A 27,539-nucleotide genomic window follows, 5' to 3' on the forward strand; every position below is an offset into this window, starting at 1 on the left:
AAGTTTGATTGTAGCTCCTGTATCTCCTTCGTCCTGGGTACGTCTTGAGTAGCAGCTCTTCGAAGCCTGACGGATATTAAAGACGGGTTCTCAGCAAGAAGTCCATCTAGAAGACCCTTTGGATCGTAATCCTGCCAGATAGGCGATGAGATAGATAAATTCTTCGGGTCGCTTGCCTCCATAGCTTTGGGTGTAGAGTCAAAGGAAAATCATGAATAATTCTGTTTCAAGTACCAGGTTAATCAACTCGGTCAAGTATAAGAGGGAAACAGTACCTGGTATGACTATACCTATTCTAGATTAAATTCTTGGCGCTGTCCCCACATTTTGCCACGCCGATTTTGGCGCTCGGTACGTTGGTCCACAGCCACAATCCATTTGGATTATCCGGCCCACTATGAATGTTCTGAAGACCACAGCGCAAAATGGTAGATTAGGGAACTGGAATTAGTAAAAGAAATTCATAGATTACTATATTTTCTGTAAAAATTACCTATAGTACTCTTTTTTGAGTGACTTTATCTCACACCTACTACAGTGCTTTCACCTTGCAGACTATGGACATGACAATGCAGGTTCCATCACGGTCTCTTGAACATCTTCCTACTGAGATTCTAGAAACGATTGCTATGCATGTCATGCAAACCAGTTCACTCAAATCCCTCTCATGTGTTAACAGGACACTCCGCTTCATCTGTCTACCACATATGTTTGAGAAATTAACGGTTCGGTTTTCATTGGATGGCGTGGAGAGATTGCAGCAGGCCTCCATGTCATACATCGCTTACTATGTGAAAACTATCTGCTATGAGGCCTCAGAAATTATCGATCCTTGTTAGTAATTCAGCTTTCATTCTCTTACGCGCGTACTTACAAATGACTAGTGATTCAGTGTCCTCACTACTTCAGCACATGTCTATATACCCCTCTTGAATATACTAGAGACGAAAGGGAATTCCGTTGGGGGTATCAGGGCAAGCAAATCACGTATAACAGGATATATTCCTACTTCAAGCATCTCTCAGAGGAGCAACAAATGATCATTCAGGCAGACTTCAACCTCATGTCATTTTCTTCTTGCCTGCCTCGCTTCCTGCGACTAAGGTCCTTTGAAATTTCTTTGATGAATAATATCGAGAAGCCATTCCGTTGGTTTGCAGGACGCATGCTTGTGGACTGGAAGGATACTTTTCCAGACCATTTCGGAGCAGTTCTCCAAGGGCTTTGTGCAGCTAAGGAAAGTGGTATCAGAATCAAGACTTTCCAAGTTACTGGGTTCTACTCTAGATTGCCCTTGCTCGATTCGAAAATTCCAAGACTTGCAGCAATTGCTTTACATACAGTCGAAGAACTTTATCTGGCTGACAGCCCTGGCCTGCTTGATTTTATAGCTGCCACCACTCTACCCTCAGTCCGAGTGCTCGAACTGGAAAACTGCTGGCTATGGGTACCAGAATTACAAAAGTTTCTTCTTACTCATGGGAGTACCCTTCAAGTTCTGCACTTAGAAAATGTCTGGCTACCTTCGGAAAAGATTTATGACTGGGGGGTCTCTTTAAGCTTAGGGACGACCAGTACTGTCATCGACGGCATATCCGATATCCGGATAGGAGACGCCATGCGGGAGCTTACCATTAACCGAAAAGGAAAGAAGTACGAATACCAGAAGATATTTAATCATAACTAAAATCAATACATTTTCCCCCGCAGGTATTATTTTATGGTTCTTAAGCTACATACCATTGATTTACCTTCAGACACCCCTATACAAGCTGGACGCCAACATGATGTCTAGCTCTGTATCTTTGGCCAGGGCCACAATCCTCCAGAGTGACTCTCTACTCAAATATAAGCTGGCGGTTGTGACTCCATTTGATCCTGTGCGGAACCTATCTTGTTCTTTATCCTTAAAGTTTGTGGCATTTCTTATTTGCTGCATGGAAAGAATGATGGAGAAGGTGTGATATGAATCCTTGCAGGACATAATAAAATCCATAATCACACTAATAAAATAATATAACATACCCCGGGCACCACGAAGTGGGGATTATCCCCATAAAGATTCACAGAATATCAGTCATTGTAAGGGTCGATCGACATTTATTTAAGAAAGAGGCCTAGGCACAAAACCAGCACTCAAAAGTCAAGGCCGGATATCGCATTATCAAGCCCGTTCGCTCTTGTTTAGTCTATAGCCCTGGTACTGCTTGTTCCCGCTGAGACATTGGCCCGTACTCAAGTTATACTGGCTCGAGTGACATTGTGGATCGCTATGGAATTGTACTAAGAAAGTTTTAGAACATCATATTAAGATAAAGATAAAACCATATCTCACCATTGTATCCGTCTTTCAGATAATCAAATTTTATAGATCCAACTGTACTGTTTCCGCTAAAAGTATTACACTTACTAAGAGCGGGTTGATAGACCCCGAGCTCCCCTAGATTTTGCCCTGAACAGCCAGGTTCACCATAGAGACGGAGTTGAGCAAGTCGAGTATCATTAGTAGATAGGGTTCTTGTAGAAAGAGCAAGAGTAGAAGATAAGAGAATCATAATATGGAAGTATAGCATGATAAGTTTTGATGCTGAACAAATTCTTTAGAAGAAAAGGTAGGTCTTGCGTGACAGTGGATGATTGGGACTATGAGAGCTTTAAGTAAGTTTATATAGGGCTTTAGCATCAACGGAAGCTTCTAAACTGTTATAATATAGGAATTTTATTTATGTACTGTTTATGTAGTACATACAAAACTATAAAGATAATGGAACGCGTAAGCTATGCATACAATGATTAGTTAACTAATAATCTTCACTTACAAGTTACTTAAATCTAGGGCATGTGTCAAGGCTTCTGTATTTAGCTGTATTCTAGTTAGGCTTACCCACCACTCCGTTTTTAGATCCGCACGCAAAAAGCCTCCTCATTGGTGATCTTAGGAGCTAGCTGGCATTAGAGAATGCATAATAAGCTTAACTATATATTGACTGTGCCACTCCTGTTTCAGAATGCAGGGTCTCCACTGCGTTGTTTTATAGTTACTGGAATAGGCCAAAGATTTCGGATGTTAAAAATATTTTCTTTGTAATAATCCACTAGTGGTCCATTACTACTTAAAGTAGACTTATTCCCACCACTATAGCAGTGGTTTAGTTTTACATACTATACACATATCCACCTCGTGATCATGGTGCCTATAGCGGTGTATTATGCTGTGACCCTTGCGGCACTTTTAGCAATTATGCTCCTCTATCTCAGCTGGCGTATATTTCTTAACTGTTATTTTACATACATTCGTCCATGGTGGTTAGTACATGTGGCATACTCAAGCCTACGGCCAACATTCTGGGATATAAAGATTATTTTGAAGCCTCAATTCCTGGGGCCCATCGCATATTTTGCTGGAACTGCGGTATTCAACATTATCGGGGTAAATTCTATCTCTGAAGCTGGTATCCGTGCAGCTCGTCTCTCAATCTTTACTTTGTTACTTCTTTTTTGGGCCGGAGATCATGAATATGGAGCTCGTCTGCTTGGAGTATCATTAGGGACCTATCAGTACATCCATCGAATATCTGCAATAATGGCAGTACTACAAGGCACTATTCATGTGGTTATTAAAGGCCAGGAGATGCACTTCTCAGCTTCGAATACTGTACAATTCTATGGCCTTATGGTAAGTTTTTTACTCCTGGAGAAAGAGTAAAACTGATACAATCTAGTCAGGATCTATGTTTCTCGTGCTGCTACTTTTTCCACTAGTAAAACGGCGGGTCTATGAAATATTTCTCAAAATTCATCAAGGATGTGCAATCTTTACTCTCTACAGTATTTGGCGGCATGTTAATGCATCGTACACAAGATACTGGGTCTACTTGCTTACAGCTACTTTTACTACTACAGCAATCCTGCAAGTGTCTCGCATAATCTTTCGGAATATATCAAGGGGGAAAAAGTCCACTAGATTCGTTACCCAATCTTGTGGAGATGGTATGATCCGTGTAACATTGTTACTCCCACGACCGTGGACGATACGAGCTGGAGAGCGTGTCAATATCAATATTCCAGGACTCGGATTTCGCTATACGTTTCAATCACACCCGTTTTCCATTGCATGGTGGGAGGAAGATACTTCTGGCAGAGTCCAGTCTATTTCACTACTTATTAGGGCGCGATCTGGCTTTACTAGGAAGCTAATCGACTACTCGACGTCATCGATACAACAAAGGGCATGGATTGATGGTCCATTCGGTCCCTCTAGTGTCAGTTCGATAGGTCCTTTAGGAGTTGGGGATTACAGTCATGTTTTCATGGTTACTACTGGAATTGGCATTGCCGCTCAGCTGCCATATATCAAGGAGCTTCTTTCTGAGACCCGTAAAGGGCGAACGAGAACGCGGAAAATATCACTAGTATGGCAGTTACAGCGAGAGGGAGACTGGGAGGGTGCAAGAGATTGGCTACAAGACTTAGTAGAGCAAGATAACGGATGTGTTAGTATAATCCTGCTTCTTTCCCACATTACACTGTTATTAATTGGTATGGAGTCTACAGATGTTAAACGTCACTATCTATGACCAGCTGGAATCACCGTCAAAGGTTCCACATACAGTCGGACATCACGAACTGATCACTACATATTGCGGCAATGTAGACTGGAAAGAGCAGCTATTAAATGAGCTAGAGCACCAGGTCGGTCAGCTTCTCGTGGCAGGTACTGTTACATCATGATGAATTTGTGTCATAGCTTCACCGTTTTTGACTATAGGCTGACTTTCTTCCAAGTTTCTGCAGATAAATCCGTCCGCAAGCATATCCTGGAATTAGTGAGTGAGAATAGTGCTCAAGGGGTTGAGATTTTCAAGCTTGCATTTCAACCATGGGATGGCTATTGAATGATGCTTTCTAGGAAATGCTTTTGTTAACTTCTTGTTGGCTTTACTTGTACTTGCCTATAATATATTAACTCAAGAGTAATACAACCAACATTATCGACTAAGTTATCATATCTTTTAGCAAATCTTTATTAATAAATAAGAAAAGGATGGGTGATCTTTGAAGGTACATACGACTACTGAGACTGCAGTATCCTCAGGCATAGTGAGCTTAGAGCGGTGAAGGCCATACTAGGTTTGAACGCAAACCTTCTCTATGCAAGTGGACAGGGTATGGGATTGGCGTGGTTGTAGTACTTTCCTTGTATACTGATTATCCACCTCCTTCAGGGCCACCCAAGAGTTATTAGGAAGTATCCAATATAGCTGCATGTAATATTGGTCATCCCACCAATATGTAACAATGTATGCAAAGGCTCTCATTATTTGCAAAGTTTGTTAATACATACCTGTAAGATGATGATTGTTGCCTAGTTCTGCTGCTACTGTAAGGCAATTAGGTCTGTAAGTCCAGTCACAAAGATAATCGGGGAAAGGCTGTACCACCTTCGGACGTCTCAAAAAAGTGTGTACGTCTGAAAGGAAAGGGAATCACTGTATCCAAAATAAACGGATTGTTGTGATTGTCTCTTGAACTTGGGGAGGAAAAATGTCGGGACGGGCCGAGACGCGAACCCCTAAACCGCCCGACCGCGACGAACACGAAAACTCACCACCACGATTAATAAGGCTAAAACGCACGACAAGACCACCGGCTCACTATGCTCAAGAGCAAGAGATCGATACTGAACAGAGAAACACGCGCTCTCAGCGGAAGAAGAAGAACCATGATAAGCCAGTCGCCCAACGTGAAGCGGCAACTTCGGACGACTCCTCGACAGAGAGCGAAGACTCAGACGCCTCCAAACTTGTGAAAGAGATTATCAAGCTCAGAAGAGAACTCAGACGACGAGATAAACTATACAAGGAGGAGCTCCAGAGAGTCAAAGAAGAATTTGGCGCTGCCCTCGCGGAGTTTCGACATGAATTACTGGCGAATCGACCCCTGACACCGCAAGCCCACCCCGAGTCATGCGCTCAGAACAGCCACGAGGAGATCCTTCACGAAATCCAGTCCTTACACATTGCAGCCAATCCTTCGGGATCCCTGTCCTATACAGATATTACCCGCACTCCCCTTACCAGCTAACCGAGTAATATACGGACGCTCTCATCGTGGAACATGATACTAACCATCTTTACTAACATACTATATTACATATAGAATGTGCCTTTGGGTGCCGTCGAGGCCAAAATGGGCATCCGGGGCGGCCGTTTCTGGCGTCGTCGGCCCCGGAAACGTCACCAAGACGGGTAATCCGTGGGTGCTGCTTTTAGCTTGGACAGAGCGGCATCCGGGCCTGTACCTGTAATACAGTTATTTTACCCTCAGCCTGCCCCCTTCGCCCCCACCCAGCCAGCTATGATCCCTGTCCTGCTGAGCCGTCCCCATCAGACGCGACCGGCTGAGGACGATAGAACACCTATCGACCTTTCGTTTCTCCTCGTCGCAGTATAGCAAGAGGCCCGGGAAGGCAGATAAATAGCCCTGTACACGCCTGCTATTCTGTCACCATGATTCTATCCTCTTCACTCCTCGCGCCCAGCGCCCGCCTTCCACAAGCTCTCTTCACACCATGGGATTTTCCGGCCTTCCCCGAAGTAAATAAGCGTAACGAGAGAAGCACGGAGGACGCAAGTCCTACCTCTACTATGCTGAGCGTTGGAAGCTGCACCTCGAAAGCGGACCAACACTGCCTCAGTATGCATCTAACACAAACATCTCAGCGGCCTCGGTCAGGGGGAAATGGAGTCAGTATGTCCTAAGTCCAGGGAACGCCCATCCTAATCCCAAGCCACACTACTAACCATCCTTATTGCCAGGTTCTGCTCCGAAGCTTGCCAGGATCCAGATACCCTGCTTCTGAATCTCACGGCCCCGGATGTTAAGTCCTGGTTTAACTGGATTGAGGAAAACTTCTCGGGATCTCTTAAAGCCTACAGTGCACTTATAAACTATTAGAGAACTCTAAAAAGACTCTATTTTATCAAAACCCACTGGGAAATGGAACCGAGCATGCAGAGGGACTGCCTTAATATGAGTATTCTCAGATAAAACTGGATTTAACGGTTGACTAACACAGCTATATAATATATGAATAATATGAGTTGGCAGATAAGCTTGTATAGATATCCTTTATCTAAGCCTACAGTAGTATCAGATAATCTTCTGTATTTTCTTGTCACTCACATGGCCTATTGCAACTCAGTGTTTGCTAATAAGAAGTAACAATTATATGTATTAACTAGTCTCAATTTATCAAGTATTTCTGCCTGTTGAGTAGTCTTATTATTTAATACGAGGCATCCTATTAACCTTCAAGCTGATAGACGCCCCCTCAAAACTTCTGGATCCGAGAACGCCATTAATCATGTAAAATCTGAGAACTCGGTTAACAAGTCGGAGGACAAGGCGCCCTTGGGAATTTCTGGCCATGAAACAGGTAAAGACATTGAGATGAGTAATCTAGATAAAACCGATCTGGATAACATTTTCAGCCACTACTCTGATCTGGAAATTGCAAGCGATATTAATTGCTATTCAGATATATCTAGTATTATAGATGACAGGTATCTTAAGGATAACAAAGAAACTAATACTATTCTTTAAAGATATGTTGAATTCTATATTATCTATAATCCGACTCCCGGTGAACACTATATCCTTACTATTATTATAATCCTGCTTCACATGAAAGAGAAGGACTGAAAGCCGAGAATATAAGTACCGGGTTTTAGATGGTTATGTTAATCACATACTTATACTAATACAGGAAGAGGTTCGTGATTGAACATAAGAAAAATTTAATATTCAATCTATTAGGTCAGCTTATGGCGTTGGGTATTGATGATAATATCTTTATTATAATAAGTAAGGATATGGCTGATATCTACACTGTGCCTATCCCTGCACATTGTAGAGATATTCAGATAAAGATAAAGAAAGAAAAATTAGATATCTTAATATTTCAGGAGCCAGAGCATACTGCAGATAGCTACCGAATATCTGATAGTTAACCACTCAAGCCACGGACATGGAGTCGCATCCTGAAACGACTTGGAATTTGGGCGGGTCAGGCATATAACCTGACATAGAAAGTACTTTATTAGGGCGGAATCAACGTAATCAACAGTATGTTTCCCGTTATATGAATATTGACTTTTATAGTTAAATACTCTGTAAATAGACTAAGCCCTATTATCTGTTTATAATCAAGTTACGGATCATGAATTAAATACTGTCAAATATTATCTCAATAAAGTAATGGACTTTGACACGGCAGCAGCATTTCACAAGCGACCATTAAACAAAATTATGTAACGGGAACTCCGGTCAGCCATACTTTTAGCAGACCATACTGCCCCTATCGGCCTCACAGATGCACAGTCTTGAAAGATAATCCTGAATCCGGAGATACGCCGCCTAAGAAGGATTTTCCAGAGACTCACAGCAAAGATCCATGCAATGGGACTCACTATCAAGAACACAGCAGGAACGAAGGCCGGTGAACAGAAAAGGCAAGCAGACGCGGAACTAAACAGCATGCTCACCTATCTCCGAGACAAAGCCAAGGAGCAAAACCAAAAGAGACATTTCAGGAATACAGACACAGCCATTTTTAATCAACAATATGAGGGCTCTTCCGAACTCGTGAGCAGCGACGGACAGAGCCAATTACCTCGCTACTATCATATCCGTGAGCGGGCGGAGCTCGTCCGTCTTCTGTGCTACTCCGCGCTCGCGGAAACAACAGAGAATGCCCACCATCGCCAGCTCGAGTATGTACGCCTTCTAGTCCGCTGGCAGCATCGAAAGGAAAGCCCACGTCGAGGCAGGCAGGCGGCCATCACCATACAACACATGCCAACTCCGACACCACCAAAAGTCAGAGTTATTCCCGAAAAATATGATCCCTTACAATGTCCATTCTGCCTCTCTAACACGCGCCTACCCCCACTTGACCGTGTAAGGAGAAAATGCAAGATGAATAAACTGTGGGATCACGTGGAGAAGATTCATTGCCAGGAACTAGCTGCATTTGACACTGGTAATCGCCGTTGTGGGATATGCAGCATAAGAGATATTGACTTTTTGCCTTCAAGCAGAAACGAGTTCAAGAACCATACCCAGACAGTTCATGGAATCAGACTACGTCCGTGATCTATTTATTCTTACCAGCCTGTAAATTACTCATTTTCAACGAATGGAACTACAAAATCCCCAGGCCGCAGGAGAATTTGCAAGGAACGCTTTGAGGAGCATCTAAGGATTGTTAGGGCAAAAGTAAAGAAAATAAACCCCCAAAGGAGATCTATCGTAAGTCAATAATGGCTCATTATAAATCAATCAAGTTCCTTACGGTATCTGAATAACCACCATCTTTCTAGTAGGCGGATATCATCATGGTCTCTTGCCGCGTTAGATATGAGAGAGGCTTTAAATCCAACAAGCTTTTTAATAGCATCACTATACTGCTCGTTGCTAATCTAACCATCCTCGCCAGCACCACCAACTTCGTTAATTTCCGACCTTATTAAAGCCAAACCACAGCTCCTCGTTAAGCCCACTGGTTTCAGATTCGATAAATTATACCGGTTATAATAGTCATTTCGTATCAGGTTGATAAGGCCAATGGCCATATATTACCCTACAACACAATTCTCAGAGAGATGACTCATGATTATGTCTAGGACTTTCTATGGCATAGGCTAGTGGGAAGGGTCTCACCTATCGGCAAACAACTGTGGTCAAGCATAACCTCTTCTGACCTTCTAAGCGTCCTAGCAGTGCTCGACCACAAATGCAGTCGAGAAGCATCCTGAGACTCGGGATATATCCCTGGCGGTTATAGATATTCTGACAGATTCCCGATAGCTGGTAACAAATCTTAAATGGCTCGAGTCTCTCATCGCTAGACCTGCATGTGTATCATCACGCTGCTGCTGCTTGCGAAGGTGGTGGTATAGAGGGTCTGGTCCATGAAAGCCTTTAAGGCAAAGGGGACAAATGAAACGAATAGGTGAGTTTTGAATAACCTTCCTGAGACTCTCTTCTATCCTCGCCGAAGTAGCCATGATGTGCCTGGAGGAATCGAAGTGTTTGACCACAAAGTTAACTTCAAAGCAATTAGCGCCTGGAGGTATATTTTCGGGAGCCATAGACGCCCTGACAGACTCTTGGTAGCAGGTAAGGAAAAATTCATTGTCGGTTCTTTTCCTCAACTTTCTTTTTGCTAGCCCTGCATGCGTATCGTCCTGCTGCTCACGGAAATGGCGATACAAAGTGTCTACCCGAGGAAAGCCTTTGAGGCAAAGGAGGTAAATGAAACGAATGGATGAGTTCTGGATAATTATCCTGAGTGCCTCTTCTTTTGCGGACTAGCCATGGTATGTTTGAGGAGATCACATAGTAGCCCAGCTTCATGGACTTTCGCATGAGATACAGTGCTTTTATATACTTCATAAGTCTTATGAGCTTCTGCTGTGAAGGCAAAGGGGTTGGCTCCCATTCTATTAGGTATTACAAGGTATGTTCGCCTGTGCAAGCAAGCTAGTTGGTTGCCTATCTCAATAACACTACTGCAGCAGGAATGATACCCTTAAACAGTCTGTCCCTCGTGCATGCAATCAAGAGCCTCGAGTATATTTCAAGTCCAAAGTTAATGCATGACGCGAATGCACCAAAGCAAGCAGACTCTTCCAAGATAAGGTAGCGCAGGAACTTTGCAAACTCACTCAACCCTCCCTCCCCGTGAGCCAAGGATCCTCCAAAAGTTCCTTAGCCGTCGCCCTCTTCTCCGGTTCCCAAGTAAGAGTCTTCCGAAGGAAGCGAAGAAAGCCCGAGTTATCATCCAGTTTAGCTTCAAGGGATTCGATTGTCCGGTCATGCGGTATAGGTGCCAGACCCAACCACTCATCTATAGTAGATTAGTAACGCATCACTACAAGTGATTTTCATAGAAGTAAGGCATACTCCGATCATTCCAAAAGTCCGCCCGTCTCTCCGGGTTCCTAGCCAGGAACTCAGGGGGCGGTGGGCCCAGTGCAGCAATCAGCTGGGCCAGATGAGCGGCATCGTACAGATCGCCGTCTTCGTCACGCGCGGTGAAGAGTCTTTTCGATCCAAGCATGTCCCATGCCTATGAGCTCTTTAGCTGGGAACTCTGGGAATCGAATCCAGTGCGACAGCGACTCACTGTAAGACCAACACTCCATATATCAACAGGGTAACTCCATCCCACATAAAGCAGTGTTTCAGGCGCCCGGTACTCCAATGGCATTATATCGCCTGCGTGAGGGCCCGGTCCGATTCTCGCTTCTCCAAAGTCAGAGAGAAGCATAGGTCCTTCCTTCGGTAGTGTTAACCGTGACAGATAGATAGTTCGATCGGGATAGATCTTTCGAGTAACAGGGGACGCCATCTCCTTGTCTTCCAGTCGACGTAGAAGATTATTGTCGTAAAGACCAAGTAGCATGTTGCCGGAGTGTACGTCTGCTAAGTATCAGTGGAGGAACTTGTAACCTGGGCCCACGACCTCCGGGAAGGATTATACCAGTATGAACAATCTCTCCGTGGGAATGCAAAAAGTCCAGGGCCTTGAGAAGCTCAATAATGGCGCCCTTGACAAATTCCTCCTCGAATCCTTCTCGACGAAAAACAAATCTCATATCACGCAAACTCATTTGCGCGGGCTCGAAGACGAGAACAGCATGCTTGCCATGCGGACCAGTCACCTCGAAAGAGTCTAGCAGCTTTCGAATGTTGTTTATTCCTCGCCCTTTGTATGACATTTCGGCCATACGGCTATTTATACGGTCATAAACAGGCAATTCCCGATGACGAAGCGAGGTATGGGCGTATACTTTAAGTGCGACATATTGGTGATCCCTGCGGAAATCAGTTATCGTTCAATTCGAACCTCTCGGAGAGCCTACCTCAGGTCTCGGGCCAGCCAAGTGGTCGACGAAGAACCAAACCCTAGCTTTGCCACAAATTGATAGCGATCTTGAAAAAGCTCGCCCAGTTGAACGGGATAAAATCGGTCGGCTTGATAATCAGGCAACTCCTCCTCTTCAACCAGCGTATCGGCATCGACAGTGGTGTAGCCACTCGTTGGCAGGGCCCGTGGCTTCTCCAGCGCGGCTCTTTGCGGCATGGTAGAGAATGATTTGAGCGAAGATGTAATGGTATCCCACAGCGAAGGCATTATGACTCTAGGGGAACGAAACGAGGAGGCACCGATCGCTACTGTCTTGTGTGTCCGATTGAATCGTAGACTAGCCGAGAAGCTCCAGACTCCTGTTCTGAGGAACATTATCGAATAGCGTCTGATCTGGTCAGCATGCTATCTTTATGCGCCAACTAGCAAATGGATGTTGTTGGACGCGTCGTGAATTGAGTTGCGTCATTTGCCAGCAAAGCCTCTAGCACGCGTTAGGAGCTGTGCGGAAGACCCACACGGATCGGTATCATCATTGGCCGATCGCCCCGTTATGTATCACCACCAAGCGGCTGCCAAAAACAGAAATAAACAAATGACGTGCCTAGACCTCGCCTAAGCGCCATGACGATGATCCAAATACTTATCTACTGGATACAAATTTCTGTATTTTTACCTTCCGTCTCACGAGTCGTTTCATGCTGACTTTAGCGCCCATCTCATACCTTTATAGCCTATCAATGGCCTTTGTTCACCGGAATGCTCTTGCGTCCCCGAGGCTGAGCTCGTCATGTAGATCATTTTTGACTTGTCCATCGGCCCAATGAATATTTTGTTGTTATCTGCAAGCGCCATATCCTGAATTTAATCAGGGAATGTGCGAGACTAAACTGCTATCAGTGGCCGGTGGCGGTCCTGATCAGCGGGTTGCCAGCACTCCATCCAGCAGAGTTACATTGACATTGCCGCCCTCTTATGCTAAATACGACTCCCACCTGTTTCATTTGGCGCTCAATGTCTAAGCTGTGACGTCGTTACGTGCCATGCCGGTGCAGGAGTCGTGAATATAAACGGATCCCAGACCTCATGGTCGAGAACTAACTCACTCAGTCTTCTCATCATCTATCCATTTTAGCCCATCAAGTGCTCTGAATCTTCCACGCAATGTCTCTCAACGCTGTCCGCAGCTTTTCGAGTACCACCAAAAAGAACCTTCTCAAGCTTATTGGAAAGGTGACCTTCGAGGACGTCCGGACGTTGAACAGCCCTGACGGCGAAAGATGGGTCTCTTCCGTGCACAAGATCCGGGACGAGGTGGAAGACTTGGTAAGAACTATCTCCCTATTTCGACGGTACAATGTTCTAACCCTTGTTAGTATGACAGTGTTACCGAATATGAAATCCAGTGAGCACACCAGCTTTCACCGAAATCTGTTTTTGTATGTGAAGATTAACGCTTGAGATAGGGGTGGCAAAGCCCACAAGTCAAAGAAGGACCCGGCAGACCCGGATGATGTCATCACTGTAGGTTTCTATAGCAAGAGCGGCACGCGATTGCTCAGTGGGCATGTTCATGCAAACGGATCTTACAAGCTAGCCGAGAGCCGTGCAGGAAGGGGCAAGGGTAAAAGCCAGGGCAAAGATTGATTTTTTCGGGAACCCCTGGCAGAGCGATGTGAGCGAATTTGATTTACAAGTGGACCTGCATCACTTCGAGCAGAAATGGGCCTTGCGCAGCAGATACTTGGATAGGCAGATTCTGCGTTCTTGCAGCAGTTTAGGTGTGGTTTTCACGGGTTTCATATATCCAATGTTGATTCTGCTGGCCTATAGTCTAAACTTCTCGGGCGCTAATCCTTTCTCTTCTAGAAGATTCTTCTAACCCTAGATTTGCTCTTAAGAACTACTTATTATTTCTATATAAGAAACCCTCTTTTCCCCTTTCAATCCTGTTATTTTATTATTAATGTTTAACTTATTTCTTTACTTTTGTCTTCTTTCTTTCTTTCTTTTCTTTTTACTTCTTTTAGCTTATTATTTTATTTATCTTTCCCTTTTCTATATTAATACTTATTAAACAATAATTTACTATATACTATCCTATTTACACTATATATCTATATTATTTTAGATAGAAAGTCTGTAAGTTTAATTAAAAATGTAATTCTTCTTTTTATTTATTAAGCTGCTTAATTTATTATCATAAATAATAAAATCTCTAAATATAATGTTTAAGATAAATTAAAGAGTTACTGGTTATAATCATTATGTTGACAGCTATTTACAAAGTAATGCAGAAAAGAATATTAGATAAGAGATAAATTAAGTATTATTACTATAAGACAAGAAAAAAGAAGATGGATATTACAGATCCCTACTAGCCAGGTTACTAGTGGAGCGGACTCATTAGACAGAAAAACAATAATAAAATAAATCTTGAATAAATAGTAACTCTTATTAAATAGAATCCTGGTCTGAATAATGTCCGGAGCGGTATTATGTCACGTGATTATCTACTATCAGATCTACTATTAATAATATATATAAGGTATACTGGAATCCAGGATTATAATTAGATTAATCCTTAATCTACTCTAAATAGTATATAAAATAGTATATAGAGAATAGAATATAAAAATATTTTCTTATATACTTAGCTAGTTTTGTTCTTCGTGCTTAATATAATTGATTTTAAGTAATTATATATTTAAAAGCTTAGTAATAATACTTATCTATATTTACTTATAAATAACTACACAGTATTATCTAGCTTTACTTTTTTTTTCTTATTCAAGACCAGTTATTCTTAAATAGTTATTAGTCTGATATTATCTTAATTTAGTTTGAAGGTACGTATACCAGTGAAGCTAAGGTAACAGGAACAGGGAGAAGTGATCCTAGGGTTTGACAGATATAATAAGTGCCTATAGAGTCTCCAGATCTTATAATAATAATTATCAGGCTCCTTGAGTAACTGGTTTTTACAGTATCTGTTTATATAAAAGAAGAAATGTCTTAATTTTAAATAATACATGCAAGCACTTACTTAATATAATTATAAAAATATAACAAGATACAGGTGCGGTGATGGAGATTTTGATTATAAAAGACTTTAACCAGCATAACCAACTCTGAAGAGAAGATAATATATCTTTAAAAAGATAAGATAAAGTAGATCTAATCATAAATCTTATAAATAAATATGCTTTTAACTGTCTCTTTAAATAAGATATAAAGATATAGTATAGCAGAGAATACAGTAAAGACTACAAGTTAACTATTGACCTAGTCCTGGCCTTAGAAAACCTAACAGACTTCGTGATTAAGTATACCATACTCAGGATGGAGCACGGCTCAGACTACTGTGCTATTAAGACCTTCTTTAATATGCCCTAACTGCTTCCAAAATATTAAAAATGACTTTTACGGAAAAATGCTATATAAAAAGAGACTAATATCAGGATAGTAAATACTTTTATTACTACTCCCGCGGAGAATATAATACAGTAAAAAACTAATTATTAAACCCTAAGATCGCTTCTTCCTATTCCTATTAGCTTAGCTTCACTGATATACGTACCTTCAAACTAAATCAAGATAAAGTCAGATTAATAACTATCTAAAAATAACTGGTTCTGAATAAGAAAAGAGAACTAAGGCTAGATAGTATTATATAATTATTTATAAGTAAGTATAGATAAGTATTATTATTAAACTTTTTAAATATATAGTTACTTAAAGATAATTATATTAAATATAAAAAACAAAATTAGTTAAATACATAAAAGAGTATTCTTATATCTTATTCTTTATATACTATATCTTATACCATATCTTATACCATTCAGAGTAGATTAAGGATTAATCTAATCACATTCCTAGATTCTAGTATATCTTCTATATACTCTTAATAGTAGATCTGATAATAAATAATTATATAATATAACACTACTCCGAACATTACTCAGACTAGAATTCTATTTAATAAGAGTTACTGGTTATCCAAGTCCTGTCTTATTATCATTTTTCTGCTTAATAAGTCTATTCTACTAGTAACCTGACTAGCAGGGGTCTATAACACTAACCAGCTCATGTCAGCAATCTCAGAAATAGTATATATTAATATTAAAATTGAAATCATTACCACACATAAAGTAGTAGTGAACTGTTAATTTAGTATAACTTTATTAAATATATATATATTAAAGAAATCACGCCTGCTCTGAGCAACAGACAGGATAAAAAGTATCTTATTTAGAGATAATGACCTGATATATAGTAAGATAATATTATAATATTATCTAATAGTAAAAGAAAAAGTACTGGAATTATTTCTTATTAATAATGATAATATATAGAAAGCTACTAGATATCTGAAGTTAAAAGAAGATACAGTATTCAGAAAGATCCTGCAGGTTCTTAAAATAGATAAGATCATTACTATCAATCATAAGAAGTAAGTAAAAAGATTACTGGCTAAATTCTTTCCAGCCCTGTCAGATAATATTAATAATAAAGGGACTCAATCATAAAAAACACTAGTTAATATGTCTGCTATCATGATAAAAAAGATTAAATAATAGCTGATGGCAGCAAAGTCTTGGAAGGCATTTGGTGAAGATGGTTTACTAATAATAATATAAAAGATGACTTAACTTATGGTCAAGTACAGAGTCCTGGATCTCTTCCAGGCGTTATTAGAAGAAGACATGTTATTAAGACAGTAGAGATATGTAAAGATTATACTACTTAAAAAGCTAAATAAAGAGAATTATATTATTATAAAAGTATGAAAACTGATTTTATTTCTTGTAATGTTGGGTAAGGTACTGGAATCTGTGGTAGTAGAAAGGATCTTACATATAATAGAGACTCATGGTTTGCTTCTAACTAGCCACTTCAGCGCCTGAAAGCAGCGGTCCACCAAGCAAGCACTCATACTTCTACAAGAGCAAATTGTTACGGACCCCTGCTAGCTGAACAACTAGTAAGGCGGGTATGTCAGGCAGAAGGCCACATCCGGACGGAAGGGGGCTCTTATCGAGGAGGATCCCGACCCGAACCGTCAGGCAGCACGGATCACGTGACCATGGTATACGGACAAGCATGTGGTATACAACATACCATCATGGTCTATGACTACCAAATGGGTATACAACAGACCCGATGGTATACGGAATAGTATACGGGGAACGGATATATAAGGACACTCCTTCATGTACTTAGTTAGTTCTGTTCTTCATGCTCAATCCAATTGTCTTTAAGTAACCATATGTTTTGGTAGAGCTTAGCAATAACACTCATCCGCACTTACTTACGGATAGCTGCGCGGTACTATCTAGCCTTACTTCTCTTCTCTTGTTCAGATCAAGTCACCTTTAGATAGTCAACAGCCTGACTACCTTTGATTCAGTTCACAAGGTACGTATCGGAACGGGAGCTAAGCTAACAGGAACAGGGAGAAGCGATCCTAGGGTTTGACACAAATCTATGCGGCATGGCGCGGCTGATGGGTCGTAAGCTTGATTAATTTTAATATTAAGGACACCTATAACAGATTATGCAAAGAATAGTTGCTTTAAAGAATGAAAGCGCGAGGCATACCAGAAAATCTATTCTAATAGATTAAAATATTCTGCTCAGAACAAACGGCAACTATCTAAATCAATGAGCAATTATCTGAGATCTAAAGCCTGCCACAGGCTAGACTGCCGCAAGGCTTGCTGCTATCTCCAATCCTGTTCCTCTTCTTCAACACAGACCTCGTACAACGACAAATCGACAGCCAGAGAAGTGTGATTATATTCATAGATGATTTTACCGCGTAGGTGATTAGATCAACCGCGCAGAATAACCAGAAAGGTATTAAAGAAATTATTAATAAAGCACTCAACTAGAAGAAAAGAAGTAGCACAACTTTTGAAGCAGATAAAACAGCCATTATATACTTCACTTCCAAGACTTATAAATCGGACCAGGGGTTCTTTACCATTAAGGAATAAATAGTTAAATCTAAAGATTATATTAAGATTCTGGGTGTCCTGATAGACACAAGTCTCATATACAAGAAACATATTGTAAGAGCAGTGTTTAAAGATTTGAAAACAGTAATAAAGCTGTAGTGATTTTATAGCTTCTCCCCAGCAACAGTACAGTAGTTATTAATATTAACAGTGGCTCTGGCAGTAGATTATGCTTTTAATATTTAGATAAATGCCTGTAAGAATAAGGCAATTAGATTAATTAACTAAGTTTAAAGAATAAGAGTGCAAGCAATTATAAAGACATTTCTTACCATTATAACTAGGATCACGGAGACAGAGACCCATATTGTTATAATATAGTACCATTTTTGAAAGCAGGCCATAAAAATATGGACGGACCTCCAAATACTCCCAGACACTAATCCTCTGCAGAAATACAGCTCAGATCAGGAAATTCAGAAGATTTCACTGTTCGCTGCTATATCAAGTAGCAGACACGCTGAAGAATATCAAGATGGAAATATTAGAGACTATTAACCCTTTTACATTAGTGCCATGGAAGACACGTATGTAGACTAATGATAAAGCCATGCCGGATCTATAGACTATATCCAGTAAATCAATATAAATCACAGTCAGCAGCTCAGCATAAAACGGGATAATAAGATTTAAGATAATGATTAAGAAGCAGCTATCTTAATATCAAAAATTAAAACTAAAGATCTTCTCCATAATATTAAGTATAAGATTAGAACAGAATCTATTCTCTATAAAGCTAACAGCTATAATATATATATTAAACAGGCTAGTAAGTCTAAAAGGTTTCAAACTCAGGTTGCTTACAAGTAATAAAGCAGCGGCCTTTATGATATAGAACCCTCAATAACAGTTAGACCAGGAGTTTATTTACTAAATATACAAGTTAATAAACAGATTACAAAGAAAAGAAAACCATATCAAGATTCTTTAGATCCCTGCCAGAAAAGACAATAAACTGCTGGGCCTAGTTAAGGAGTAGGCTAAAGCTATAATCCATAAAGATATTATCCCACAAGCACAGGTCCCCAGAATAAAGTCAATAATATTAAATCTTGTACAATCTTAAGTAATCACCATAAAAGCCTTGCTAGAGAATGTAAGAAAATATATTAGATAAGTAAATATAATACTTCCAGAAAAGTATATCTGATAACTGTATAATTAATTATTATAAAAAAAATAATCATGCTGGCTCAACTCCGGACTGGTATAGTAAGATTAAATAGATATCTTTACTAAATCAATATTATATAGATAAATCAGTATGTATACAGACAAGCAAGAGAAATTATAAAGTATTTTCTCTTCTAATATTAGAAGTAGACTATACAATGAACCATATTATCATAATATACTCAAACTCACCAGGACAATCTCTCCCTCTCCTGGGCGGGAAATCGCCTTCTAATGATTAGCCATAAATGCTGAATTTGGAGGTAGTACAAGTCTTAATACAATTTACAATCATTATGAGCTGACTCAACACTATCTAACCATGTTAATCAAGATAATAATACCCTTCCCCTAACTAACCTACACTAACCACCTTGTGCTATAGATAGTAGACGCGCTTCAACTACCGAGAATAAGATGTTAAATACTTGGAGAAGCACTTTCAAGCTAGTTTATTAACAAAACTATTAACCCACAGGGATTTCTACAATATTGACAGCTGAGAGAACATATACTGATAAGATCTATATATGGGCTCGAAGAAGATACAGCAGATATATACTAGATTTTGTGTTAATAGATTACTGATAGTTGCCCTTTCGGCTGAGCCGCCGGGCGTTAATGAATTGTGTGTGTGTGTGTGTGTGTGTGTGTGTGTAAGGCAATTAGGGCAGATCGTTACTCCATTGCCAGAGGCCACAGGCCCGCGGCTCCTACAATCCCTGCAACGCTTGTAGTGGTCCCGGACCTCACCATGTGCCTCACATTACTGACCATGAAATGATCACTACATATCAACTTACCTTCCGTAGGGAGTAGGGGTGCATGCACACGTGACTTCCTGCTAGCCGTGGGTCTTCCGAACATAAACGCCTTCGTGGCCACCAGCTAGATGATAATCCATCCTGATCTTCGTGAATCGCTATAGTAGATAATCTAATATATTATGCAACATAGAAGGCCTAATCCTACACAGGCTTTCCAGCGAGCGAATAAAGGCCTACCAGGATCCTAATGCAACGCCCCTGAGGGCCCCGACGGCCCCCTTTCCTATCTGCGCGACCCTCACGCATGGCTAGGGGGCTCGTAGCTTCTAGATCGAAGACATCAAACCTTTAAATATTATCACTTTACAAGACATTGCGGCCGATCACAGCCCTGTGCGTAGCAGGGAATGGAGGCTGCGGATGAGCCGACGAAGGAGGCGGCCGCACGGGGGGAAGTTGAATTAAGGCTAGTGGGGCGGCTGGAACAACCCATTGTCCGGCTGGCCGCGATGGCCAAGCAGGGCGTTCGCCAGCGCATCCAGCAGCGCTGGAAGAAGCAGTGGGAGACAGGAAAGGGAGCGAAGCTGACACGGCCGCTGATTAAGGCTCCAAACAAGAGGAATCTGGTCCTGCACAAGGGCCTATCGAAGTCGCACACGCTGCTCATCGTCCAGATGCGCACCATCTGTATTGGTCTGCGATATTTCCTCTTTAAGATTAAGACCACTGACACAGACTGGTGCAGCTGCAGAGAGGCATCACAGACCTCGAAACACATTCTTCCTGCGGTGTTTGTGTACGGAGAGGCCCAGGGGAGATGATTGGCAAGCTACTCGATATGGAGGGACCCCGGGGGAAACTCCGGTTTTCTTGGCTAATCTGCAGTGTGCTTGGGAAGCTTCCCTCACTCTGCTCAAGGCCGAGAATGCCGTTGCCCCTTTCTACTATGTATTCTTCCCCTTCTCTATTACTCTCAGTTTCAACTAGTAGAATAGAAGCACCGCGCACACGACTTCTATGTTCTCCTGTTGACAAAGCCATCCCTGTAGTGTGGCCAGCTTGTTAGCAGATAATATCAGTTAATAGGGTCTGAGAGTCTTTTTGCGGGTGGCATTCTTCTGTCGTTTCTTAGTCTGTCTGGCCCTCTTAGGGTGAGCTGGGGCTGAGGACCATGGTTGCGGTTAAGCTACCTCCCATTGATAAGATACCTTGTTATTTTGTAACGCCTTGATAGGTTCATAGGTTAGCTTGGGACAACATCGCTATTTGACTCAAAAAATAGTCATGGTTTCCATTTTTATCTAGGCTTTTCCCAGTACTTCCTCAATTTAATACTACTCTTCGCCATCCACCAGGGTAACTAGTGGGCGCGTCTCGTCGTTTAACTGTGATAGATGGCTGTTAGCATTTACTGGACGAATCACATTTACATGGAACATGTTATAGATTCCCTCGAAGGTATCCAAGCGTATAGCATGTATACTGATGGTCTCTAGTATCTAGTACTTAGCATTCTTCCAGTCCAGTTTCTTGCTTGAACGGTCCGTTCTGATATTCTTTAAATTGGCTCAAACTACATCGTTTTCTTTAACACTAGTTGCTGGGGATCTTATTTACTTGTCATTTTAACAGCCTAACTCCTTTATTGATTATGTGATATGAAAGAAACCTTGCATTTTAAAAATCCCAAATTATAATCTAAGATTAATATGGCGAGTCCATCTGTTCCATGTGTCATAATACATGACTCAGTATCTGAGAAGTGCCATCCTGAAGCCTATCTATAGCCCAAAGATAGATATTCAATATCAGGTTTGTAATCGTTGCCGAGTAAAAGAGCAAAGAACATGGAGAGGGCGTAGACACCATGAACCTGTACTAATCCTGAGAAAGGGGTGCTTTATATGCTATCTTAGCATGTTTCTTTAGTCAGGATCAAGAAGGACATACCTGAAGAAGATCTTTAACAGTTACATGACTGGACACACCAGTAAAGTCTTCTGCCAGAAATCCCATAGTTCCTCGTATTCCCCGGGCATTATCAAGATCAAGAAGATCACGGACTATCCGGCAGAGAGCTTTGATATCCTTATCTTTGATCAGTCTTCCTGATCCTTGGATCATACTTCTACCAACATCAGCTATACCAACCAGTCAGCAGCATATACTAATTAGTACTCAAGAATAAGTGCTCACCCAGTTTCACGACTCCATCTGGAGTGATTCGGACAGTTGATGGAGACAAATTACCATGACAAACCCCAAGAACATTATGCATATAGTCTAGTCCATGAAGTATCTAGGAATATATTAGGTAGAGGGCCAAGCTATAATCAAGAAAATATACATACGCTCTTGCAAATAGTTGCAATCTCAACCTCCCCTAGCTGTAAGCGTGGGGATAGTTCTTGTATATCATTAAGTGAGATACCCCAAGAATCGTAAAGGAAGTATATATGTTTTTTTGATACGAAAACCTCGTTTAAATTTATGATATTTTGGTGTGATGTCTCGACGAGGTTCAGTATTTCGGGTTTGTCCTCTCCTAACTGCAACTGCTGGACATAGGCTATATGAGCACCTTCTGTAAATTCAATTGCATTAATTGCACTCTGTGCCGGTATAAGACCAATAAAGAATCGATGAAGCTGTTCGTATGGTGATCCATGTTTGATGAATTCTGAGGTCTTCTTCACTTTCGTAGGTGTAGACAAGCTCCTTTGTCCCCGGAAGGGTAGATCTATAGGAGAGGCTAGTCTGCGGATATTGACCATAATGATGGTGTTTCTTCGAATAATAGGAAATAATCTTGATTAAAATAAAAATACATAGTTTTGATGCTGCCCTATTTCTTAATATAATTGTGTAGGTATGGTATACAAACTAAAGACCCACTCAGATCTGCCGCGCCGGAAATGCTTTTTATTTGATGTGGGGAATATTTGCCACGCCGGAAAAGTTATTTACTTCTTCTCCACTTTGATTATCCACATACCTTACATACCTGTAAGTGTATTGTTATAATACATTGACATATCTTCATCTACTAGATAAACTCTCTTTTTCCACAGTACCTGGGATACTACTAAGAGTTCCTATCAATTATTCTTCTTAAAATTATATCCTCTATTATGGTTAATAAGGCCTATCCTAGCAATTTTAAGGATAAGACTGCTTATCCTATTCAGATAAATGATTTTGATTCATACGCATCGGTATTACTCGAAGATCATCCTATTCGCTCATATCCTACTCAACCTTATACCTTGGCAGATAAGGTGGTATAGTTGGGCTATTTCAGTGTCCTGCTTGTTTCTGCTAATATTGTACGTTATTGAAGTGTATACTCTCACTTAAGTATACTAACATATACCAATAGATGGACTGTCCGACTGCTACATATAATCTAGTTATCTTGCAGGTTACTATAATCGACCTACCATTCTACATATCTCGCAAGGTCAAGGTGGGGACATAGAAAGTAAATTAAAGCAGATGAGAACTACATATGTAGCATAAAAAGTGTACAGTCTAGGTGCTACTGCATTGCATTTTGGATTAAAGTCTGGAACTAAAGATTTAAGTCTGATGTTTTTATTAACTACATCACTCAAATTCTTCTAGGACTATAACAATTATTACTACCGTCACGCCCTGTCTTCAAGTACAGATGACCGCTTATTACCAAAACATGAGACATAGCCCTGAGAGTCTGTCACTACATCACCTATTTTCTTGGTTAGTTAATTTCACTATACGCTATATAATCTCACTTACTAAGATCAATATGCTGTAACAGTTCGCTGCCAGAACAGATAACTCTTAGATCATCAAAATCATCTGTCGGCTGGCGGAGTGAACAAGTAGAAAAAGCATTTCCTCTAATAACAATTAGTCCAATATCATTGGAAGTTATATTATAATTGACTTGTTTTGTGCTCTAATAATGCCGTTATCATTTACATAACACTCATTTAGAGGTAATTCTGGAACAGTAAAAGAACTACCTGTAGTACAAATTCCAAAAAAAAAAAAACACATCTGGCGTAAGAGCAACCCCAACACAGTGAGAATTAGAGTTCAGACAGAACATTATCTTGGCTAAATGAAAAATTAGGCAAAGATCTCTTAGCCTCATGTTAGCTGTTTGATGGAATGAAAAGCCTTACTATAAATATGGGCCATGACCTATACTTATACTGTGCTACATATCCTGGACGCGCGTATGAGTCAGTACTCCAGTATGAAGTATGCTAAGTTATTAACTCTATTATCTCCTAATATAGTAATTTTATAACGGAATTTCAGGAAAGGCTTCTAAAAAGGGTTAGTGTGTTATACCCCTTGGGAAATTGATACCCACATAGTGGGGCACATATCAAAAACAAAACCAGCGCGCATAGATTGTAATCCTTACCTCTTCGTAATAACTCAAGAATAATGGTATGGAAACAGACGCTATTAACCTATTATTCTTCCACATACTCTGGCGCATTCCACTCCCAGAAGTTCTGCGATAACTTCATAAAACATTCACCGGCTTGTACCATCTCAAAAACCTCAGCATCAAATACAGATCCTCAAGAATATGGAGGCATTGTACAGTACCCCAAGCCAGCGAGCTGACCAGCTAGTCATGCAGCGCCTTCGATACTTTCGGGGGTATGCAAAGATCGAACTTCGTCATCTTGCATTTGAGGACATGAGCGTGATGGGTTCCCGTGAGGTGGATATGAAGAATGTTGAGCGGCTTGTTGAAATCTTCAAAATAGAAGGATGTGGACATCTTGAACCAGAGCATAGGGTGGCAGTAATCATTGATGCACAAACTCTAGCTCAAGCTATGTCATATTCTATGGCTACCGATGAAATGCTTCTCAAAGAACTTGACCCCCCAAGTCTAAGATTTAACCGGGACGTCCAGCTACTATGTCCATATGGAAAACATCGCCTCTTAGCTGCAAAAGCTTATGGGGAAAAGTGCTGGTTAGTAGAACTATATCTCAAAGGTAAGCTGGCAAATATCTATATAAGTCCTCACTAACTAGAGTACAAGGAATACCGGCTGAAGTATTAACACAGATGCGGGAGGAGTCAACTAATTCACGAAATTTTAAGGACGGTGATATCTACAGGATTCTGCGACAGTATCAGCTTATTGATAATCCATCCCAAGCAAGAAAATGGTGGGCAAGATTCGACTCCAACGGCCGCCGGAAAGACATTAATAGATTGCTTAAAAATCGGATTGTGTGTGCTGGGTTTGATTTACTCCTTCCTTTTATCGGGCTCTGGGACCCTTTCCGAACATCCCAGCTTGAAAGAATCTTAGGCCTTCGATGTCCTGAGGTAAGAAATAATAGCTTTAAATAGACTGTGCCACTATCTACTTTTCTATCTAGCAGCAATTGATGCTCACTTATATCAGGCAATTGGCTGTTACCTGTCCCAAGTACACTATATATGGTCAGGTCTTTTTACCAATGACACAGCTTCTCGCGTCGATGGGCAGTCAGTGCGGCAGATTGAAGGCTTAATGCCAACTATCTCACTCCAAGACCAAAAGACCATCAGAAAACTTGTAGATTCGGGTGATTTGTTCCCACTCATAACAGACCAAGAAGAACGAAAGACTCTATGCAATCGCCTTCTTTGTGTTTCTGGAAGAATACTTTCACTTCAAACACTTGTTGATGACACATGTTATTTGGACTATCCTGCAAGGATCCTTCGGACGCTGCTGCCCACAGGCTTCAAAGGAAGCATCCAAACGGCATTCACATCATGTTATAGAATTCCGGACCAGAATCAGATTGAGATCCAAATCTCAGAACATGACTTCAAATCAGTGGTTGCTACAGAGCATGCACCAACTTTGGGGTTGATGCAGCTCTGGCTTTTTGTGTTGCGGCATTTTGTTCATCCAGCTACTGACACAAACTTTGATCAGTCAGGACCTCATCAAATAGTTGAGACCCGAAGTAAAAGTCGAATGGCCTTGTTAGCATCTAGACTTGGATTCACTACTGATCAAATTGTGGAGCTCGCAAGTAAAGATACTGATGCTGCCACATCTACACAGATACTGGAGCTTATCTGCCGAGAGGAATTTTATATACCTAGCGAAACGGATATACAAGAAATGACTTTCCAAATCAAGGACCTGCTCAGAATCCTTGGAAGGCAAAAGATACGACCAAGTAGGGCACCATTGCTTACAACGGATGATCCTGGTGAAGCTGGAAGGCGGAGACAAAATCGACCGTTGGCTGGAGAGCACTACAGAGACCGGCATTGGCTTTTTTTTGAACATGTCTTTAGCCTACAACAATCGACTGCCCAGTATCCGACATCATTTGCAGTCACCCAGGACATAATCTTCTGTTTCTTTGGGAGAGATATGGTCTCAAATCTTATAAACGAACAGGGCACAGACTTAGCCGAGGTACCTACAACAGTGCTATTCTCATCTGACATGCAGTATTTGCCAGATTCCAGTACTTCACCTGTTGAGCTTCTGCCACATCCACCAGGGACTCCAGACCATGATCTTATGCTAGGAGTTGAGCATGAAGCACCCCTAACTTTGGAAACCAACATAACAGGTGAAAATGAGGAGTCTTTAACTGCAGGCTTTGAAGCTTCTATAGCAGAGGCTGAGCAGCAGTCCCCCCTAGCTGCAGGCTTTGAGACTGTATCAGCCCCTTTAGACAGGTTGCATTATATCTCTCTGCACCGGAGTGTGAGATCTATTCTTCAATTATGGTATCAGTCAGCAAACACGAGTCTGATTGTTCTTTTCCTGTTCGAAACACGAGCATATTACAAGTTCCGACTGTCAGATAGTTATGCTTTACGTGGAACCCTGACTGATCTTTCCAGGGAGCACTATTTCCTCGTTATTGGGGATAGTGGCGAGTTGCAGAGTGCGGCAAATATCACTAACGAGGCCTTAAAATCACAACTTGTTTTTGTTGGTAAGAAGAATGGCCCAGCTCATCATGAGTTGTTCAATGAAGAAGATGCTCAAATCTCTGTCGATAACCTTCGAAGATATGCGTCTGCTTTCAATGTCAGGACAGGGAAGAGAAAACGCCAATCAAATAGATCCATTCGGTCCAATAGTTCTATATCAACTGTACTCTAATAACAAGTCTGTTTCAGTCTACATAGACTCTAATAGTCTACAAAGACTTCATATGTCTGGATGGACTATATTAATCTATAAAGATGCCTTAGTCTCTATAGACTATAACTATCTAGGCACATCATATTAATCTGGGGAGATTGTATTAATCTAGAGAGATTGCATTAATCTAGGGAGATTATATTAATCTGAAGAGATTTCATTAATCTGGGGAGATTACCTTAATCTAGGGAGATTACCTTAATCTGGGGAGATTGTATTAATCTGAGAAGACTATATTAATCTAGAAAGATTACATTAATATGGAAAGATTTTATTAATCTGGGGAGATTACGTTAATCTGGAGAGATTGCATTAATCTGGGGAGATTGCATTAATCTGGAGAGATTGCATTAATCTGGGGAGATTGCATTAATCTGGGGAGATTGCATTAATCTGGGGAGATTGCCTTAATCTAGGGAGATTGCCTTAATCTAGGGAGATTGCATTAATCT

At 41.0% G+C, this 27,539-nt stretch overlaps 9 protein-coding genes across 9 annotated transcripts; 6 read left to right on the plus strand and 3 right to left on the minus strand.

Annotated features, from left to right (window-relative positions):
* Positions 1–569: 569 nt before the first annotated feature.
* On the plus strand, positions 570–1,687 carry BO94DRAFT_601201 (uncharacterized protein; the record flags this gene model as incomplete). Its single annotated transcript, XM_025616371.1, has 2 exons — positions 570–834; positions 885–1,687. The coding sequence occupies 2 exons, from the start codon at positions 570–572 to the stop codon at positions 1,685–1,687; spliced, it is 1,068 nt and encodes a 355-aa protein (XP_025472795.1).
* Positions 1,688–3,241: 1,554 nt separating this feature from the next.
* BO94DRAFT_601204 (NADPH oxidase family protein) lies at positions 3,242–4,731 on the plus strand (the record flags this gene model as incomplete). Its single annotated transcript, XM_025616372.1, has 3 exons — positions 3,242–3,680; positions 3,727–4,493; positions 4,555–4,731. The coding sequence occupies 3 exons, from the start codon at positions 3,242–3,244 to the stop codon at positions 4,729–4,731; spliced, it is 1,383 nt and encodes a 460-aa protein (XP_025472796.1).
* Positions 4,732–8,460: 3,729 nt separating this feature from the next.
* Positions 8,461–9,156, plus strand: BO94DRAFT_542116 (uncharacterized protein; the record flags this gene model as incomplete). The annotated part of the gene is made up of 1 exon (XM_025613077.1): positions 8,461–9,156. One exon carries the CDS (start codon positions 8,461–8,463, stop codon positions 9,154–9,156), a length of 696 nt encoding a protein of 231 aa, XP_025472797.1.
* Positions 9,157–9,776: 620 nt separating this feature from the next.
* Positions 9,777–10,367, minus strand: BO94DRAFT_601211 (uncharacterized protein; the record flags this gene model as incomplete). The annotated part of the gene is made up of 1 exon (XM_025616374.1): positions 9,777–10,367. A coding segment is annotated over one exon (591 nt), but the record flags the coding sequence as incomplete, so codon positions are not given.
* A 134-nt stretch (positions 10,368–10,501) lies between these two features.
* Positions 10,502–12,377, minus strand: BO94DRAFT_530746 (kinase-like protein). Its single transcript, XM_025610737.1, has 5 exons — positions 11,931–12,377; positions 11,549–11,883; positions 11,192–11,487; positions 10,969–11,134; positions 10,502–10,912 (listed from the first exon to the last, which is right to left on the minus strand). Exons 1-5 carry the CDS (start codon positions 12,200–12,202, stop codon positions 10,731–10,733), a joined length of 1,251 nt encoding a protein of 416 aa, XP_025472799.1. The 5' UTR covers positions 12,203–12,377; the 3' UTR covers positions 10,502–10,730.
* Positions 12,378–13,099: 722 nt separating this feature from the next.
* Positions 13,100–13,582, plus strand: BO94DRAFT_581175 (uncharacterized protein; the record flags this gene model as incomplete). The annotated part of the gene is made up of 3 exons (XM_025615382.1): positions 13,100–13,261; positions 13,312–13,340; positions 13,402–13,582. The coding sequence occupies 3 exons, from the start codon at positions 13,100–13,102 to the stop codon at positions 13,580–13,582; spliced, it is 372 nt and encodes a 123-aa protein (XP_025472800.1).
* An 8,251-nt stretch (positions 13,583–21,833) lies between these two features.
* BO94DRAFT_601217 (kinase-like protein) lies at positions 21,834–22,672 on the minus strand (the record flags this gene model as incomplete). Its single annotated transcript, XM_025616375.1, has 3 exons — positions 21,834–22,039; positions 22,095–22,197; positions 22,250–22,672. 3 exons carry the CDS (start codon positions 22,670–22,672, stop codon positions 21,834–21,836), a joined length of 732 nt encoding a protein of 243 aa, XP_025472801.1.
* A 350-nt stretch (positions 22,673–23,022) lies between these two features.
* BO94DRAFT_530748 (uncharacterized protein) lies at positions 23,023–23,208 on the plus strand. Its single transcript, XM_025610738.1, has one exon. It carries the CDS (start codon positions 23,030–23,032, stop codon positions 23,183–23,185), a length of 156 nt encoding a protein of 51 aa, XP_025472802.1. The 5' UTR covers positions 23,023–23,029; the 3' UTR covers positions 23,186–23,208.
* A 1,278-nt stretch (positions 23,209–24,486) lies between these two features.
* BO94DRAFT_601220 (uncharacterized protein) lies at positions 24,487–27,045 on the plus strand (the record flags this gene model as incomplete). The annotated part of the gene is made up of 4 exons (XM_025616376.1): positions 24,487–24,907; positions 24,955–25,247; positions 25,327–26,460; positions 26,554–27,045. The coding sequence occupies 4 exons, from the start codon at positions 24,487–24,489 to the stop codon at positions 27,043–27,045; spliced, it is 2,340 nt and encodes a 779-aa protein (XP_025472803.1).
* Positions 27,046–27,539: the final 494 nt, after the last annotated feature.

This window comes from Aspergillus sclerotioniger (genome assembly GCF_003184525.1).
Source record: "Aspergillus sclerotioniger CBS 115572 chromosome Unknown BO94scaffold_2, whole genome shotgun sequence".
Classification (NCBI taxonomy): Eukaryota; Fungi; Ascomycota; class Eurotiomycetes; order Eurotiales; family Aspergillaceae; genus Aspergillus; species Aspergillus sclerotioniger.